Source organism: Oryzias melastigma, linkage group LG6 (genome assembly GCF_002922805.2).
Source record: "Oryzias melastigma strain HK-1 linkage group LG6, ASM292280v2, whole genome shotgun sequence".
NCBI classification, from domain to species: domain Eukaryota; kingdom Metazoa; phylum Chordata; class Actinopteri; order Beloniformes; family Adrianichthyidae; genus Oryzias; species Oryzias melastigma.
The window spans coordinates 20656520-20673763 of NC_050517.1; the positions used below are offsets into that span (position 1 = coordinate 20656520).

General features: G+C 40.4%; 1 protein-coding gene across 2 annotated transcripts in view; it reads right to left on the minus strand.

Annotated features, from left to right (window-relative positions):
• Window positions 1-2494: 2494 nt before the first annotated feature.
• vwf (von Willebrand factor) overlaps window positions 2495-17244 on the minus strand; it is a 21798-nt gene continuing 7048 nt past the window's right edge. The window contains exons 21-52 of one of the 2 annotated variants that reach the window (XM_024281998.1): window positions 16104-16250; window positions 15882-16022; window positions 15622-15720; window positions 15392-15548; window positions 15118-15285; window positions 14905-15040; window positions 14505-14814; window positions 13217-14372; window positions 13037-13141; window positions 12273-12416; window positions 12064-12207; window positions 11795-11959; window positions 11661-11707; window positions 10138-10315; window positions 9736-9977; window positions 9464-9653; window positions 9043-9387; window positions 8737-8972; window positions 8474-8576; window positions 8330-8401; window positions 7205-7309; window positions 6898-7103; window positions 6670-6819; window positions 6470-6586; window positions 5972-6152; window positions 5611-5651; window positions 5416-5532; window positions 4332-4430; window positions 3234-3362; window positions 3105-3144; window positions 2931-3028; window positions 2495-2849 (exon numbers count right to left, since the gene is read on the minus strand). In XM_024281998.1, coding sequence (XP_024137766.1) covers window positions 2664-2849; window positions 2931-3028; window positions 3105-3144; window positions 3234-3362; window positions 4332-4430; window positions 5416-5532; window positions 5611-5651; window positions 5972-6152; window positions 6470-6586; window positions 6670-6819; window positions 6898-7103; window positions 7205-7309; window positions 8330-8401; window positions 8474-8576; window positions 8737-8972; window positions 9043-9387; window positions 9464-9653; window positions 9736-9977; window positions 10138-10315; window positions 11661-11707; window positions 11795-11959; window positions 12064-12207; window positions 12273-12416; window positions 13037-13141; window positions 13217-14372; window positions 14505-14814; window positions 14905-15040; window positions 15118-15285; window positions 15392-15548; window positions 15622-15720; window positions 15882-16022; window positions 16104-16250 — 5754 coding nt within the window. In that variant the 3' untranslated portion in view covers window positions 2495-2663. The remainder of the gene's footprint in view (window positions 2850-2930; window positions 3029-3104; window positions 3145-3233; window positions 3363-4331; window positions 4431-5415; window positions 5533-5610; window positions 5652-5971; window positions 6153-6469; window positions 6587-6669; window positions 6820-6897; window positions 7104-7204; window positions 7310-8329; window positions 8402-8473; window positions 8577-8736; window positions 8973-9042; window positions 9388-9463; window positions 9654-9735; window positions 9978-10137; window positions 10316-11660; window positions 11708-11794; window positions 11960-12063; window positions 12208-12272; window positions 12417-13036; window positions 13142-13216; window positions 14373-14504; window positions 14815-14904; window positions 15041-15117; window positions 15286-15391; window positions 15549-15621; window positions 15721-15881; window positions 16023-16103; window positions 16251-17244) is intronic. The other variant, XM_036212394.1, reaches the window with a different exon arrangement.

The window sequence follows — 17244 nt, forward strand, 5'->3', positions numbered from 1 at the left end:
CCAGTTCAGACAGGGAGAAAGAAGACACACATGGATCTCGCCATTTGCAGGTGGATGCATGAGCATAGAGTGGAGCAGGGAGCTTGTGGTCCACTCAGCATGTTTTCTATGCCACAAATACGCTCTTTTTAAAACAGATTTTTTTTTTTTTGTCTGCTCTTGAACTTAACTCAACTTAAGTGAAATTTTAAGCTTAATTTTTCTTTTAAGTCAGAAAAGTGCATCAAGATCATATTAAAAACACAATAAGTGGGTCTTCAGCTCCATAAGGTTCTCACAAACAATTGGAGAAAGAAACTAATATTAACCTGTCTTTATTTTACTTATGTATGTTTTGAAGTTTTCTATCTGTGTGGTCTGCATAGAAAAAAAAACAGCCACATTTTTTACATCATTTTATTTAGCTTTTATTTTTCCAGGAAGTCCATTGAGATAAAATCTCCTCAAGTTTGGTAAAAATCTATTTTATTTGTATTTGAATCTTTTGCATGCATCTTGTATAGAGCACAGAGGAGTGGACCCTTATGTGCGCCTCATGAGGCTTAAGGCCCATCTCACTGCCAGCTCTCTGACAGGAAATGGAGGGTCAGCTGCACCCTGACACTAGAGACAGATGCTTTAATACTGTCCCAAAAATACACTACCAACACCAGCAGCTTTATGTCCCATTCTGATACAACTTTGCCTCAAAAGACCTTTGCTTTCACCAAACTTTCCCTTTCTAGAAACCTTTTTTGAGACTAAATCAAAAGCCTTAAGCCAATAAATTCATTCCTTTTTTACTAATTAACCTCCAGGGTTACGTCATGACCTGTTTGTTCTGCAAACAGGTGTTATTAATGAATTACTAATTGGCGCGTGCGTTCAGGAGAGATGGAAAAATCCACCTGACACGAAAAGCTGCAGCCTCCGGGGAGTTTAAACATCAACAACAGCCGGTTCAGGTCCAGCTTTGTTTATCTGGCAGCCCATTGTAAACACCTGCGGGGGGGCTAAAATGAGAGCTCGAGTTTGAAAGAACTTGACACTAGAAGGTAGATATGACCCCCAAAAAAACCCCAAAATGAATGATCCTTACCGGTTAAGAAAGAGAAACAGGTGACTCACCAATGCTGGCAGAGGAATAAGTTGAGTATTATACAGATAAATGATAAGACATTGCACCGATCTGAGATGGTGGACAATCCCCGCGCGCTCCCGGAACCACTGGCTTATTGCGCGCGAGCAGGTCGGCTAATTCCCTGACTGTCCCATACGGGAGGGAAGGAAGGTGCGAGGGATATTACTGAGCTGTGCGTGTGTGCAGACCAACCGGGAACAAAGAGCTTACAGGTGATCAGAGTTGAAGCAGAACCTCCTACTCTCTGCAGGAATGCCTCCCCCCAGAGAGCGCAGGCAGAATTATAATCCCCTCATCTCGTTTTTAGAGTTTTCATCTTCAAGCCTGTTCTGTTTATCTCTGATGCCAAGCCTTCCAAATACAGAGAGAGAGAGAAATAAAAAGAAGTTTCATTCTGAAAAAGAGAAAACCAACTGATGTTAGGAACTGTTTTTCATTTGTGCATCTGCAGTCACCATCTGCTCCGTAATTTTAGAGTCAGGAAAGCTTTCAGAGCCAATCCACACTGACTACACCAAAATGATAGAAAGCTATTGTGGCCACAGCAACACAAATGTTTACATTTTCTTTAAAAAAGCAGTAAGCACTTAGAATTGCAACTGGAATTCAAGTTAAAGTTATTCATATGATTTAGATACTTTGCAGGAATAATAAGATGGCCAAAGGAAGAGATACAGACCACGCATGTTAAAACTTGAAAGCTTGTCACCAAACATGGAGGTTTCCATCCCAAATCCAGCACCCTGGGACTGCATGCTAACCGCAAGGAAGGAGGCTGAGGATTAGTGAACGTGGAATCCACTATTTAGGATGAAACATCCAAGATGCATGAATATGTCAAGTTCAAGGCCTCAACTGACAGTGTGCTCAGTGAATGTCTCAGACAATGGAAAACAGAGGATGGGATGCTGGAGGACAGAGCCTCATGGGAGGACAAGCCCCTGCATGAGATGTACCACTGGACAATAACTGAAGTGGCTGATGTCAAGAAGTCCTACCAATGGCTAGAGAGGGCTGGCCTGCAGGACAGAACAGAAGCTCTGATCCTGGCAGCACAGGAGCAAGCCCTGAGTACCAGAGCGATAGAGACTTAGATCTACCACACCAGACAAGACCCAAGGTGTAGGCTGTTCAAAGAGGCCGGAAACAATCCAGCATATAACTGCAGGGAGTAAGATGCTGGCTGGGAAAGCAGGCATGGAGCGTCACAACCAAGTAGCTGGAATAAAATGCAGAAACATGTGTGCAGAATATGGACTGGAAACCCCAGGGTCAAAATTAGAAAAAAAAAACACTTATTTAGCTTAAACCAGAAAATTAATTGAAAAATATTTAAGCATCTCAAGTGAATGAAAAGAAAAACCAAACCAAGAGTGTAGCAAATACACTTTATACAGTTAAAAAACAGTTTCATTTTGCAGAAATATGAAAATATATTGTATTCCTGTTTGTGTAAATATTTTTGGTACATTTATTTAAGTGTTCTGAAAGCATTTGTAAACACTTCTCTCTTGGACCGAGAGCCTTGAGCTACAGGCTGAGTCTATGTGCAGCGTTTGGACAGACAGTCACATTTGGTGACGGACAGGACGGTGTGGTGACTGCGAGTGCCGTTGGTGCACAGGACCGGAACACTGAGAGGCTCCGTCTCCACAGCGGCACAGCACACACACTCCTGCTCGACAGCCGCTCTCTGCAGGGAGTACGTGGATTTACTGCGACATTTTCCCTAAGAGATGAAGAAATGTTCAGAAAAGTTATAAGAATATCTGATCCATTTTAGAGGATAAAACAAATAAAAAGTGTTTACTTCACAATAACGCAGCTCAATCTGATTCTCCGACTGGCAGTCGTCCACTTTGATGTAGTTAAGTGTTCCCACGGTTTTTCGACACTCAGGCTGCTTACCTTTAAACAAGAGAACAAATTATTTTGTGTTCATCCCTTATATAAATATTCATGAGCCTCTCGCTGGATAACCTACACATCTCACAGCAGGTTTTTCCAATGTTGACGATTTTCCCCTGAAATCAAAAAACAAACAAGTAAAAATAAAAAATAAAATTTGTGATTAAAAGCCTGAATGTATTAAAACAGGAACTGGAAGCTGCACCCCTTCGTCCAGACAATCTTTCTGGTTAAAAGGTGGACAAGTTGTCATTTTAGTCTCCAGGACCAGATCTCCTCTCTTATTCACACCACATGTGTACAGGTTGCATCCATCCTCTTTAGTTGAGTTGACCTAAGAGGAAGATGACACAAGAGTACATTAACGTTTACTTTTCTGGACATTTCATTATGTGTAATTTATGTTATTCTTTACAGCAATCATGAAATAATATTTCCTGAGGATTATCAATTGGCAATTTTTTTATTACTTAGATACAAATCTGCACTTTATCTGATCAGAACTACATTATGACAACTATGCAAAAAAACAAATGAAATTTTCAATTAACAAATCAAACTCTTCTTGACTTTATTTTCTTTTTTTTTGTTTACACATACATTATTTTTCCAGTTCAAAAAAGAGGTAGGATGAAATAAAATGTTTTTATTTCGACCTCTTAAGTATCTATAGCTTGACTATAGTTTAGCTGTTGATTTATTAATATTAAGATAATTGAAGCTCATATCACTGATATCCAAAAACATTAATATTCTGTATTAACAATAAAGCATGCATATATATACATGTATTCACATTTTTATAACACAAGTTAATTACAATAGATAATAGAATAATTACTCTGTTTTGTACTTCTCAAGCACAATTTCCTTAAACTTTTATTTAAAATGATGCAATTATTTAACTTAATGATTCTAATGTGACCTAAGTGTTTATTGTTTGCATCACTGCAAAAATCTCTATTTAGGATAATGAGTAACTGTTATTTTCTTCTTACATTTATGCTAACTTTTCTTTGTATTGCTTGTAAATCAATACCTTTCTTTTTTCTGTAATGACTGATATATGTGTGATTTTTCCTTTTTTTGCTGTGCTGTGTTGAAATAAACTAATATATCAAATCAAATCAACCCATCAGACCTGTAAACCCATCTCACATTTCTACAATTAAAGTTGAACAAGAATACTAAAATATTAGACCTACAGGAGAACCTATAAAGTCTTTATGAATTTGATTTTTATATTCTATACCTGCTTCTACCAAATCAGATAACATCACAGTATTCTCTGCAGATCACCTACTTGTACACTGATGAGGCTTCCGTCCATCTTCTGTGTTACACAGGCTGTAGCAATACAGCGACCGCAGCAGCTTCCTTCCTCCTTCTGCAGGGTGTATCCCTAAAAACATGCAGTCATTCATGCAAACAGCATTACAGTGACCATTTTATATGAACAAGTAAAGCTTTAGTTCCCCATCTGGTAAAAGTAAATCTTAAAAAGTGTCTGTTTTTGAGCATCAATGTTGTGGTGTTGTTGGTTATAAATTATATATTAATTAGCAAGATGAGTATATGATGTGCCTCATTTGGCTGAGACAGATCAAGAATGCTGTTATTGTTGTGAAAACATTTGTATAACCAACTATATTCATGCACTAACTCCAGGTAAAATGTGGGCTAAAACTCACCATGTTGTTCACACACTTTTGCATAAACATGCTAGATTTCTGCTTGAGAACATTTTTGAGAAAATTTTGTTTTAAAAGTGACTAACCTCTGACTAAGATATATTATATCACATGCTAACTTCAATTAAATTAACTTAGACCATCTCATAATAGCTGTGATGATTATAACAGAAGTTTCATTCTTCAAAATTTAAGATTATGTTTTTGTCTTCAACTGGTTGAGCTTCAGTATCCCAATGAATGTGAAATGTGAAAAAATAGGATAAAAAGCCTTTATAGTTTCCCACATATTTGGATACATACATATTTCATATCAATTTGAACATTACTGGGGGTTTCAAGTGATATAGCTTGATGTTAAAAAATCTTTAAGCCAATTTAAAACTTTCTATGTAATGTAATTTGAAAAGAATGTAATTTCAGCTTATCTTTAGGTTCAGACATAGGAGGTCCAAACTTTGACCTCCATTAAAATATGATTTTTTTTCAGATCTTTTTTTCTACGAGTAGAATAACAATAATTGCTTAGTTTGATTTCTATTAAATCACTTTCTTTTTTGTAATTTTTCAAAATAAGGTTGGACATTGTTGTATGAACATTTCAACTGATTATTTAATGAGGGTGTCCTCATTTATTTACGACTGCACATGGGTAAGAAAAGTGGTGATGTGAAATAAACATGTGATGAGAGTTACCGTGGGGCAGGTGGGGCAGCTGGTTTTCCTGCAGGATAGTTTATATTTCATCACTGGGCCATTCTCCACTGCACACTCACAGTATGTACACACGTCCAACATGACCCGATCCCCTGCCTGAGCAACAGAACATACATTATAAAGTAACAGCAAATATTCATTTTAAGAGTCAACAAAAACATTTCAATGACTTACTGCAATCACTGTGTGATTGAGAACGCATGCGTGCACAGGGGCTGCAGAGACAAAACCATAAATATTGTGACTCAAAACAGAAAACTATTTTAGGCACTTATTTGTTTTGGATTTTTATTCCCTTATTCAGAACTAAAATACCCTCTAATCACTGCAACTGAAATCCCCTATTCAGCATCAGGTCTTAATATGTCAAAGGTCAAATGAGGATAAATGATTCAGAAAGGCTCAAGTAAGAGAGACATCTGCTGGACAGACCGCGTAACTGCAACTATAAGACTGAAAATTCAGAAAATATGCAAAATAAAGATGAAACATAATCTAAAATAAAATGGATGCTTATGTATTTTTGATGGCTCACCACAGTAGCAGCGAGGACAGCAGTCCACAGTTTCACAGTGCAGCTCGGCTCCCAGTGGGCAGGTTGGAGCGTCCATAACAGCACAGCTGACATTTGTTGTGGAGATGAATACTGCATCATTCACTTTCACACACTGATGTATAGTGCAGCTGTCAGATGGAGGATGCCACACCTCACCAACCTCCAAGTGAAAGAGAAGAGAGTCACTGCAGAAACAGGCCCTTCAGAAATAAGTTAAAAAGTTGAACGATTTTCTTTAAATTATCTTAAACTAAGATTATTTTGCGGTTAATTAACTTTTTGACATGATTATATTTCTTACAAGAAAGGGAAAAAAAGAAAATTTTCCTAAAACAAGTTTTAAAACTTTCTTAATATTAAGTTTTTGTAGCTTTCCAGACAAAATATTTAACATGTTATCCTCCTACTGGAGTAAATCATATTTTAAGGATATTATAACAGCAATACTTTAAAAAAATCTAATTTTGCCGGACATACATATCTTAGTTTTCCTCCAATAAGAGTGTCCCCTCGCATGTCTCCTGCTGACTCTACACAGCTGGTTTGTGTGCACTTCCCACAGCATTCACCTTTAACTGGAGTGTACGTTGAGCCCTGTAATACATGTCAAACATGTACGTTTCCTGTTGAATGAGAATATTTAAAATGTTTATTTAACATATTTGCTGATATCTCACCAGAGGACAGCTCTGATCACACACGGGAGGTTTGCACTGGGCCACGTGGAGCAGAGTGTCTTTGTCCTGCAGGTCAGTGCAGCTGCATTTCTTGCACCCTTCTTCCCACTCACTCCCCACTGGGTGAACCGTACCATCAACCACACACACCTTGATAAAAAAATAAAAAAAAGTATAGAGTATAACCGACACAAACAGAATGGGGGCTTTTTGGGTTGAAACACTCACCTTGTCAGGTGAGCAGCTGGTTTCTGAGCAGCCACAGTTGTTGATCAAGGAGGATGTCATGAAGCCAGCGGGGCAGGTGTGCGTGGAGTTCTGGCAGTTGCACGAACACTCAAAAACATCGCAGCACTTGGTCTTTTTTACTGACAGCTGCTGATGAGCAGGACAGTCTGGAGGAGGTTGAAGGGCACACTCTTCCTTTTTGCACACTGAGAAAGAAAATAAAGATTAAAAAAAAAGATGAGCCAAATAGGTCTCTCCCTCTTCATGTATTCTCACTAAAGCTGAGCTCAAACATCAGACATCTTACCGCATTCATGAATAGGCTGACAGTCGCCGGGGTTCTTTAGAAGCAGAGTCTGACCGTCCACACACTGGGGCACTTCCGGCAGCGCACACTTCACCAGATCGCACACTGAAATCGTGGGTTGAGTTAAAATGGTGACAAGTTAGTGTAATGTTCTCAAAACAGTCATTCAATAAATGTCAGTAAATGTCAAAACACAAAGATTAAGTTAATCAAAGTATATTAAAATGAATGCATCATGCGTCTGCCACACAATAAACAAAAAAAAGAGGTAAAAAAAAGACAAAGTAGTTATAGGATGCAAGCCTTTCTCATTGCCAGAATTAAGAACAAAAACAAGGGAAAGATGTGTTTCAATTCAAGGAGTCAGAATATGGAAGAATGCAAAACAATCAATTAAAGAAATCAAATCACTTGCTACAAAAATACAATTAATGAATCTTGTTTCATAATTCCAGAAACTCAAATTTAGAGACAAGATACAAACTGTCCCAATGTCTATGTTGTTCTATACTACATGCTTTGATGTGTGATTGATGTTACTGTTTACTGAAATCATAAAATAATGTTTTATGAGATTAATTAATAATCAACAAGCACTTCACTTTGTTATTTGAAAAAAAAAATCATATTTGAACTGATCAGAGCTGGATTACATAACTATGTAAAACTGTAAAATGCAGTAACTATGTAGGGGTGGAATTATATAAGTTCGCTTCTTCCCACTCATTTTCAAGCAATTGATCAAACTCTACCAGAGTTTAGTTAATAATTACTATATTTAATGAATCGAATGTCACATGCATCTTTTTTAACCCTTCAACTACTCAACCAAGACTAAATCGATTGAAAACAAGTATTTTTTGTGCTTTTTACCTAGAAAGAGTAATAAACATATTTATTGTTTTTAAAAATATGTTTTCTTTATGTGCTCTACCGTTTGGTAAAGCAGGAAGTTAAAGGTTTAGCCCTTTAACACTTTTCCTTTTCACTCCTTTCTTTTAAGTATGTAAAATGGGCAGAAATTATATTTTTAATTTCCTTTCATATTTCAGGTATAAAATCTTGTTTGTGATATCTAGTTTTTGGTGTTTTATGTAAATTAATAAAAAAAAGAAGAATACTTACCACACTCATACTCAGGGCAGCACATGGAGCCCTTCCTCTCTTTCAGAACCTCACAGGGTCCACACTCTGGAGCTGAAGATAAAGAGAAGAAAAAAAAGATTTGGAGCCAAAACTAAAAGACTAAACTAGGAAACTGTTGCCAACCTTTGACATCATTGCAGGGCCGGGCAGTGCAGTTGATGCGTTGCTGATCCAAACACATGCATATCAAACATGGGTTATGGTCTGGTACCCAGCTCTGCATGTGCTGTACAAACACAAAGCATGTTGGTTTCCCACAGAGAGACAAACACCAGAGGGCAGTCAAACCACACCCGGATTTCCAACACTTTAATCATTCCTTCACAGCATTCCCAGCATGCATTTTGCTCTGTTATTGTTGATTGTTTTATTGATTTGTGTCTCACTATGTATGTGTGTCCGTACTGGTCGACACACTGTCCACACGCCTCTGGCGAGACGCAGCGTCCATGAAGCATAACTGTTCCCCCAGCGCAGAAGCAGCCTTCAGTGGGTGTGTCCATACACGACTCGTTACCCCTAGCAACCGACCAGTCGCTTGGCAATGCCTGGATGCTATCGCAATCCTCTACACAGCCCGTCCGACATGCATCATATTCCATGGAGCTCGGACACGTTAAAGCTGCAGCAAACAGGGTTGGGTTAAGACTTAAGTTTAAACATGTTTTTATTGGACTAAAAGAAGCACTTACGACACAGGTGGGGGCTCCTCCAGTCCACACACACCCCTCTTTGTCTGCACAGCCGTGCATAGGCAGATATCACCTCGCACGCGTCGGACTCCTCACATGCCTGCTCCTCACACTTGGTGAGGAACATCTGGACAGAAATGAAGGGGTGACAGGGCAGAAACACCTCAGAGTGGAGGGCCTGACACCCCATCGCTGCTCCAGACAAACAAACAGACTGCCGCTTTGGCAAACAAACACCACCCCCGTCTCCAGCCACAGTCCAGTCTGAGATGAACGCAGGCTGGTTGGTAGTTGAGCTGCCGTTACGCAGAGAAAGGATGTTGGCTTTGTCCTCTCCACAAGCACCTGGGAGGAAAGTGAAGAGAGGATGAGACTGAAGAGAGACATAAAGACTCAATTGTGGTCTTGAGAGAACTGTTACCACAGAGTCCAGCAGTCTGAGCGCTGGTGGCCGAGCTTTGAAATGTGACGGTGAACTCGTTGCTCTGAGGAGTGAAAGTCAGCATGTAGCCCTGATTTGATTTCAGCTGCAGCATCACTCCGCCATAACGCATCAGCTCCATGCCGTAGAACCGCCACGGCAGGGCGAGCTCCTCCCGACCAATCATAACCTGCGGAAACAACAGCACACCACAACAGAGGGTGACCGCTTTAATACACTTAGAGAAGCAGCTGATGTCACACAAATCTCACCCTCATGTCCTCCCTCAGCATCAGCTTGTGTGGTCCGTGGGCCACCTCCATGGCTTTCATGCAAATCTGATTGTAACTTGTTGTGTCTTGACAGGGTCCAGTGTGGAGTTTGACCTCTGACCCCTCGCCGCCGTCACCGTTGACAGTGAGAAGTGTGTAGGAGCACAAGCCCTCTCCGTCCAGCCGGAGAGCTAAGCTGTCAAACCTGACGACGTGGTTGGTGGAGCTGCCCATGCACATGCCTGTCAACACACAGCAGGCAGAAGGGAACCACAAACATGACCCTTTAATAGAAAGGAATGCTAGCTTACACCCGTCACAGCTACAATCACATGGAGTGCTCTTTACATGGAGGGGTTCAATCTAATTCTAGAAGCAACCGGACCCTTTCTCTGTACGTACAAGGGCATTCCCAGTGGCAGCTACAGGTGTCCTGGACTTTAACTGGAGCCATGTTGTTTCTGCATGCTGGCGGCTCTAGTTTGTCACAGCTGACTTTGTGGTTCTGGACCGTCACTGCTCCACTGGGATGGCACAGCAGAGAGTGGCATCCATCGTCCAGCAGCCACGATTCACCAGGCTGATGCACAAAAGTGAATAGAAACACAATTAGCCACAAGTGACTGCATGATGTGGAGCTGTTTACGGGTTCTTTCAAATCAGGATAGTTGGAAAATACCAATAAAATACCAACACATTTCACCTGAGACCAGACACATTTTTCCTTAAAAATAAAATTATGTGGAAAAAAAAATGATCACAGAAAGCGTTTCAAATATTTTTCTGTTACACTGATGTCACCATAAGTTCTTATGGATTAATTTAGTATGGTTGCAATTATAATATTCTCCAGGGTCTAAAAGGTAAAGGTATTATGTTTTTGCATGAATTTTTAGCTATACAACCAATGTTTTCTAGGTTATACTAACGTAGATGATAGGCAGCGATTGATAATATCATCTGCCGATAGCACCGTCCAAATTTGAAGACATAACTTTTTCCATATCTCTCCACTTGGAGGGATACATGTAGGGGTAGGATCACAGTCTTCTACCACATCTCAGAAATGGAGAGAATTCAACAGGAAAATCCTTCATTATGCCTTGGATTAAAAATAAACAACTAGCCAGTCCAGAGTTAGTGCTACTCATACTCATATTTTCTGGACTTTTTCCCAAACAGTATCATTTTTGAATTCCATCCATCTAGCTTCAACAAATGTGCTGAGATACACTATCGCTTTCACACAGTTTGTATTATATTTAGGGGATATCTCTGAAACAATCACAGCTAAACACAATATTTGGTAAAAATTCTGTTAACTGCGGCTAATAAGGCCATTACTATGGATGGATAAAGTGGAAGAGATCTTCATTAAAGTTGACCTTTACCTTATCTTAGACTGAAAAATGACAAATTCAAGACAAATGGAATACATACAAGAACTCTCTGGATATCTAGATCACATTTTTAGTTTGTGTTTCTGGAATGGTTGCTGACATGCCTGGTTCCTCCTTTTTTATATATATTTTTTTCAGTTTGTTTGTTTATAAAAAGTTCTAACTCATGTAAAACAATTGTTTGAATCCATGTAAAATTCTGTCACACCCAATAAGTTTAAAAAGATATAGAGATAAGCAGACGCCATTAGTGTAGGGAAGCAATTCAGATTCAGCCAAAGACTTTCATAAATCAAAATAAAGCTGTGAAAGAAAAAGCCTGGAGAAAGATTTACAAGATTTGCATCGCTTTGATTTTGCACCAAGCTTCTTCTAATTGTAGGTCCTTGCATTAGTGCATATGCTGCGTTAACACATTCTTGAACACACATCACATGGCTGTTAGCATCATATAGTATCATATTCAAGGAAATTAAAATGGACCAAATAGTGTAAAAGCATCCAAATAATTCAGACACGACTCACTTTTCTCTCATTTCCATTATCATCAACACAGATTCCTGGTGGACCAGCTGTAAAACAGACACATCCATGTAAGTTATGTGCGTTTTAAATTTAATTAAACCATTTTCTAAGCTAATATGTGTATCTGAATTGACCTCTGCAGATTCTTTCTCTGTATGTGTTGTCCAGAGTTAGTAACATAGATAAGTGATCCATGTTGCTCAGGTGTAGAGTATTATCTTGGTTGCCATGGCGACCCAACACAGTAAGCTCATTCGTATCATAGCCTTGTCCAATCCCTATGGGGAACACTGACACACCTGTGGGAGACATTCTTTTCAATGAAAGTTCTCCTCATCAGAAAGGTGAAGGGCATGTTTTAGATGAGAAAGCCGGCACTATTTATCGTAGCTGCTCTATTTACCAGCTGCCAGAGCCTCATTTGCTGCCTCTTTCACATCATCAGTTGATTTGGCTGTTACCAACATCACGATTGCCTTTGCTACTCCAATTCTTCCACCGCTGATTGATGCGATTGATGTTTGAACGGCGAATCGCAGTGCAGATCCTGCAGAAGAAGGCAACAGTGAGTGTGCATCTCAGATCTGTGTACTCGTTGGGGTTTTTTATCACCAAGTGCAGGAACTCCTGGGGTCCTGCTCGGAGTGTTCTCAAGTATTTGGAGGAGTTTGGACTTGGTCTGGTGATCCCTCCACCACAGCTCAACCGTGTTGGTTTCTCCATATTGAATCACGCTGACCTGAGTGCCATTCAGACCTGTCAATGTAAACTTCAGTGTTTAGACATACACATACTCTTATTTATGTAATTATCTTAAAACAAATATTGGCGTTTATTACAGTTTGTATGAGCTTTTATGTAGTTTATCAAATAGCCATAACAGAAAAATCCATATACTCAATACACATCTATTTTAGTTTAATTTGCTTGTTCTTCTTTTTTCAAAAAATGGCTACTTAACAAAAAATATTTCTCAAAAAAGTTTGGAAATTCATGTATGTGAGTTTATAAAGATGTTAATTTAGTCAGCAATGTAATGTTTAGGTCGACAGAGCGTCACGGGAAATTCCAATAAAGTTAAGCGTCAAGCTAACTTACTTTAGCTTCATGTGCTCGATCGATCTCTATTTCTATGGATCTATTATTGATCTATTAAGCTCAGATCAATTCAAATAGAATAATCGATTTTATCAACCCAGCCTTATTGTGTAATTTACTTGTACCGAGTGACAATGTGAATCATAAACAGTGTATTTATATATATATAAGGCTGAAGTTCAGAAATTCTATTGTACAAAATAGAAAAACTTCAGTTACTTTTATACTTTAAACACTAAATATATTATAGAGTATTACAAGGGATGTGTAGCCTTTACCTATATCAGCACCAGCGATGAAAGCTCTAACAAATGTCTTCATGTCCTCAAAGTTCTCGCCGGCCCTTAAGAGGAACAGCACATCTACAGGCTTCTGACAAGGAACTGTGTAATGACAGGACAACAAATAAACACGGTTAAAAGAAGAGTCAACGACAAAACTGCAAAGACTTATCATACCTGTGGGCGGCAGGCTGGCATGTGTCGGTAAGACTAATGGCGGCAGGGTGGGTGATCGCGGTCTGACTGTGGTTTGTGTGATGTTGACAACACGGTGGACGAGAGTGGAAAGATGGTTGTAGTCTTCCACCATCAGAGGACGCTGGGGGGAGCTAAATGGCAACAAATCCATCTCGTGTATGTTTGGTCCAACACCGATGGGATACACGTGCGTTTGTGTGCTTGTCGACTGTGGACGTGTCACTGTGTCTGTGGGGGGATTCTCTGTCACAAGGAAGACCAGCTGAGGAGGTGTGGAGCCAGGTGAAGGCTGGTTTGTTTCCAGTTCCTGGAGAGTCTTACTGACAGCTGTCCCAGTGTTGGTCTTATTTCCACCTCGCCAGCGAATCTGCCGTAGCCGTTGGACCAGTTGGTGCCTCTGCTGCCTGATCTCCCACTGCCTGATTTCCACAGTGACTGTCACAGAGTATTGGATTACGGTGATGCGAATCAATTCCTCCTCTTCTGTCAGTCGGGAGATAACTTCCTCCAAGAAGAGGAGCGATTTGTTGAAGTTGGCCTCTCCAACACCATCCGAGCCTTCCAGGATAAATGTCACGTGTGTGGCTGGAATGAGGGGAGATGGGAGTGTAGTGACAGGAGACAAGACGGAGGCTGTGGTGGACTCAGTCTTTGGAACATATTTGGTGGGTTTTGGCTCCAGGGGAGGAGTCGGTGAAGTGCTCTTTGTGACTTGCTGGGCTTTTCTGGGTGCGGATGTGATTGGTTTCACCACTTCAGGCTCCATCCCCAAAGTACAGAGATAATCTGTGAGGTCCAACAGATGATCAGGTAGCTCAGCTGTGCTGCTCAGCACATAAGCCCTGTTGTCTGGATTTGCCTTGGTGATGTCATTGACCTGCGCCATGTTTACCCCTGGACCCAGCGCCACAGTCAGAGTGGTGATGGTCTTTTTTCTGAGCATCTTGACAATGGAGCGGATGGGGCGAGGGTTTGCACTGGCCGTTAAGATGATCGCAACTCGTCCGGCGTGCTCCCTCTTGTTTTTGTCGTAGATGTTGACGGCTAGATACTTGACTGCCTCATCCAAGAAGGCGGCATCCCCTCCTGTGTAATGAAGCTCGCGGACAGTTTTCTTGAACAACCACTTCTGAACCTGGTTACAAAAATGAGAAAAAGAAGGTTGATATTTTCCTCCAACTGTATGGTTTCCAGAATATTCTGAACTACTTAATGACTTGCAGCACTATATATAGGCATTTTAGTAGTTCAACTTGAGTAGAAGTACCTGCAGGTCATATGTTTTGACTCCAGAATGGTACAGCAACACTGTAGCTCGGGTGTGAGCTGAGCCCATGCGGAATCGTTCAACAACTCCCAGAATGAACTCTTTAGTTGCCTGAAATTCATCCTCATTCAGGGCCTCCGAACCATCCAGTAAGAAGGCCAGATCCATGGCTCGATCACACGTGCCTTCAGGCATCAGGGTGGTAAAGGCCAGGGTTGTGAAGGTGCCATAAGAAGGTGTTGGCGTTGGGGTGGTCAACATGCTCAGGGACGTACAGTCCTCGCAGCTTAGGGAGTTGTTCTCGCAGTGGCTTTGGGTAAGAATACACAAAACCTTTTACATAGGGATGACGAAGCCAAACTAACTTTGACAAAATATCCCGACTGTATCCTGAACATACCAGATCTTGCAAAGGGCGGGGTTATCATGATTTAGGATGACCTTGTTGCCATGGGAGATTCTTTGGCCATTATGTACACACACCTGACACTGGGAGGGATTGACACACCGCATGGCCACCTCATCCAAGAGTTGTCCTAAGACAAAAGTTGAAGTGAAACATACAGTTTTGGTCTGTTGTATTAAGAAACATTTGACAGACTGTTCAGCTTACCTGGAGGACAGTAGGCGTGACAGCCTTCCACACATGTGAGGGAGCACTGAAGGGGGTCTGGGTGCTGGCAGGTGATGGGACACGCAGGACCACATGTATTATATCTCCACTGGCATAACTCTTCTCCAACACCTGGAATCTTTGGGTTTAGCTCCTCACAACTCATTGCTGGAAAATATATTGTGTGGGTGCAAAAACAGGGAAAAATAACACAATTCTTGATTTAACAACTAAAACATGCTAACACAGTTAAAAAAGAATTCTGCAAACTCACGGCAAAGATCGTTGGATCTCCAGCTGATGGAGAGGCCTCTCTCTGAGCACGCCTGTGCATACGCTGCAACAACATCGCAGAAACATGCGCAGTCGCCCACTGATGGGCACGAGCATGCTGCCTCCACACACATCTCTACGTACGGCTCTGCATCCACCTGGAGGCAAACAGGGAGAGGAAAAGACGAGGAGTCATCTGGCATTTTGCGGCATGACCTTCAGCGCACTTACCTGGCTGTTGCATTCTTTGAAAGGGGGACCGGTGATCAACCGACAAGATTGCTCCACTGTGACTAACTTCATTGTGTTGTCACCACAGGGAAGAGGGACCTGGACATGCAAGAAAACGTGCATTTGCAATATTAGTCATATTAATTCATTGCACAAATACAGATTTAAATTATAATTTTAGTTTTTCATGCTTAATCTAAGAGTTACCAGAGCAAGATACATTCAAGACATTGTATGATTAAAGGATCTGTGGATTTTACCTGTGTGACATCAGCGCAGCTTGGAATCACCTTCCATGAGTTTCCAAAGTGTGAGGAATCCACCTCCAGTTGGTTGTTGCTGCTTGTAAAGTCGTTGTTGACGTTCCCATCAAAGTTACCACACAGACCACAAACCCGACCCTTCGCGATATAAAATCAACTTGAAGTTTAAATACTGCACATAAAAAACCAATAAACTGAGTGGTCCTAAAATTTAACTACCCTATATGCTGCAGAGATGTGAACCAGAAGGCGAGTTCCTCTGTCCCAGCTGAGGGAGATGTGCTTTCCCAGCAGGAGGGTGTAAAACTGACCGGACCGTATTATCTCCACCTGGAAACTCTGCGGCACAGGTTTCTTCATTGTCACCTGAAAACACCCAGAGTTCAAGCATACACCAAAAAGATAGTAAATTTTAGTACAAAAAATATATATATACTTGCCCAATAATTTCAGCCCTTCATGAAAAGTAATCTATTACATGTGTGTTTTTTTATTTTAAATAACAAGAGTAAAATGGCAAATGTTTGTCCGTATAAATTCCACACATGACGAACATAATAATTACATAGATTCTGTTTCTCTTGAGAGGATCGCTAATAGAGGAAGTTGCAAAGACAAAGTTTGGAAATAATGTCTAAAGATGTCATTCATGAGCACTTATTTAAAAGCTATATGCAGCTGTAATGTTTAGCTGTCTAGCTAAAGTTTAGTACATGTTTCTAAGTCTTCCCATCAGTTCATCTTGTACTGCAAATCTCACCTTCACCAATGGAATTAGCTGAACTCAGGGGCGGAGCTAGAACATTTTACATGGGAGGAGGGGCAGAAGACTTTGAAAGACAAATATTACTATTAAAAATGTGTGTTTCTAAACGTTTTTATGGAGCCCCTAAGGGATATTCTTGTATTTATTATATAACTTTATTAAAATTCTAGCTGCTTTTTCTTTTGTACTGTTTTGAATTCTGTTTGGAACAATATACCAAATCTGAAGAAGCCACCCCCTTCATGCACTTAATGCTTCTTGTGCCATTTTTAAAACATTTCATGCACTATCTTGGGAAAGAAAGTGCACAGATGAAGTGTTGCAGTCACCTAAAGTGGCAACTGGTTGGACAAGAACGTATCAGTCACCATAGTTGGCTTTGCTTAGAAATAGCTCAAGTTAGGAATAACAAATGCACTAACACCATATTTGTACAAACATTAGACTCACTCCTCCCTATAGTAAACTAGGGCTTAAACTGAATAAAAAGACTCTGAGCTGCTTTGCAGAGTGGACTGAGTTCTTCTCCTTCAGCAGGCTCTCCTCCGGAGATCTTGCACTTTGACTTTTGTCTCGTTACTGAAATATTGTTAG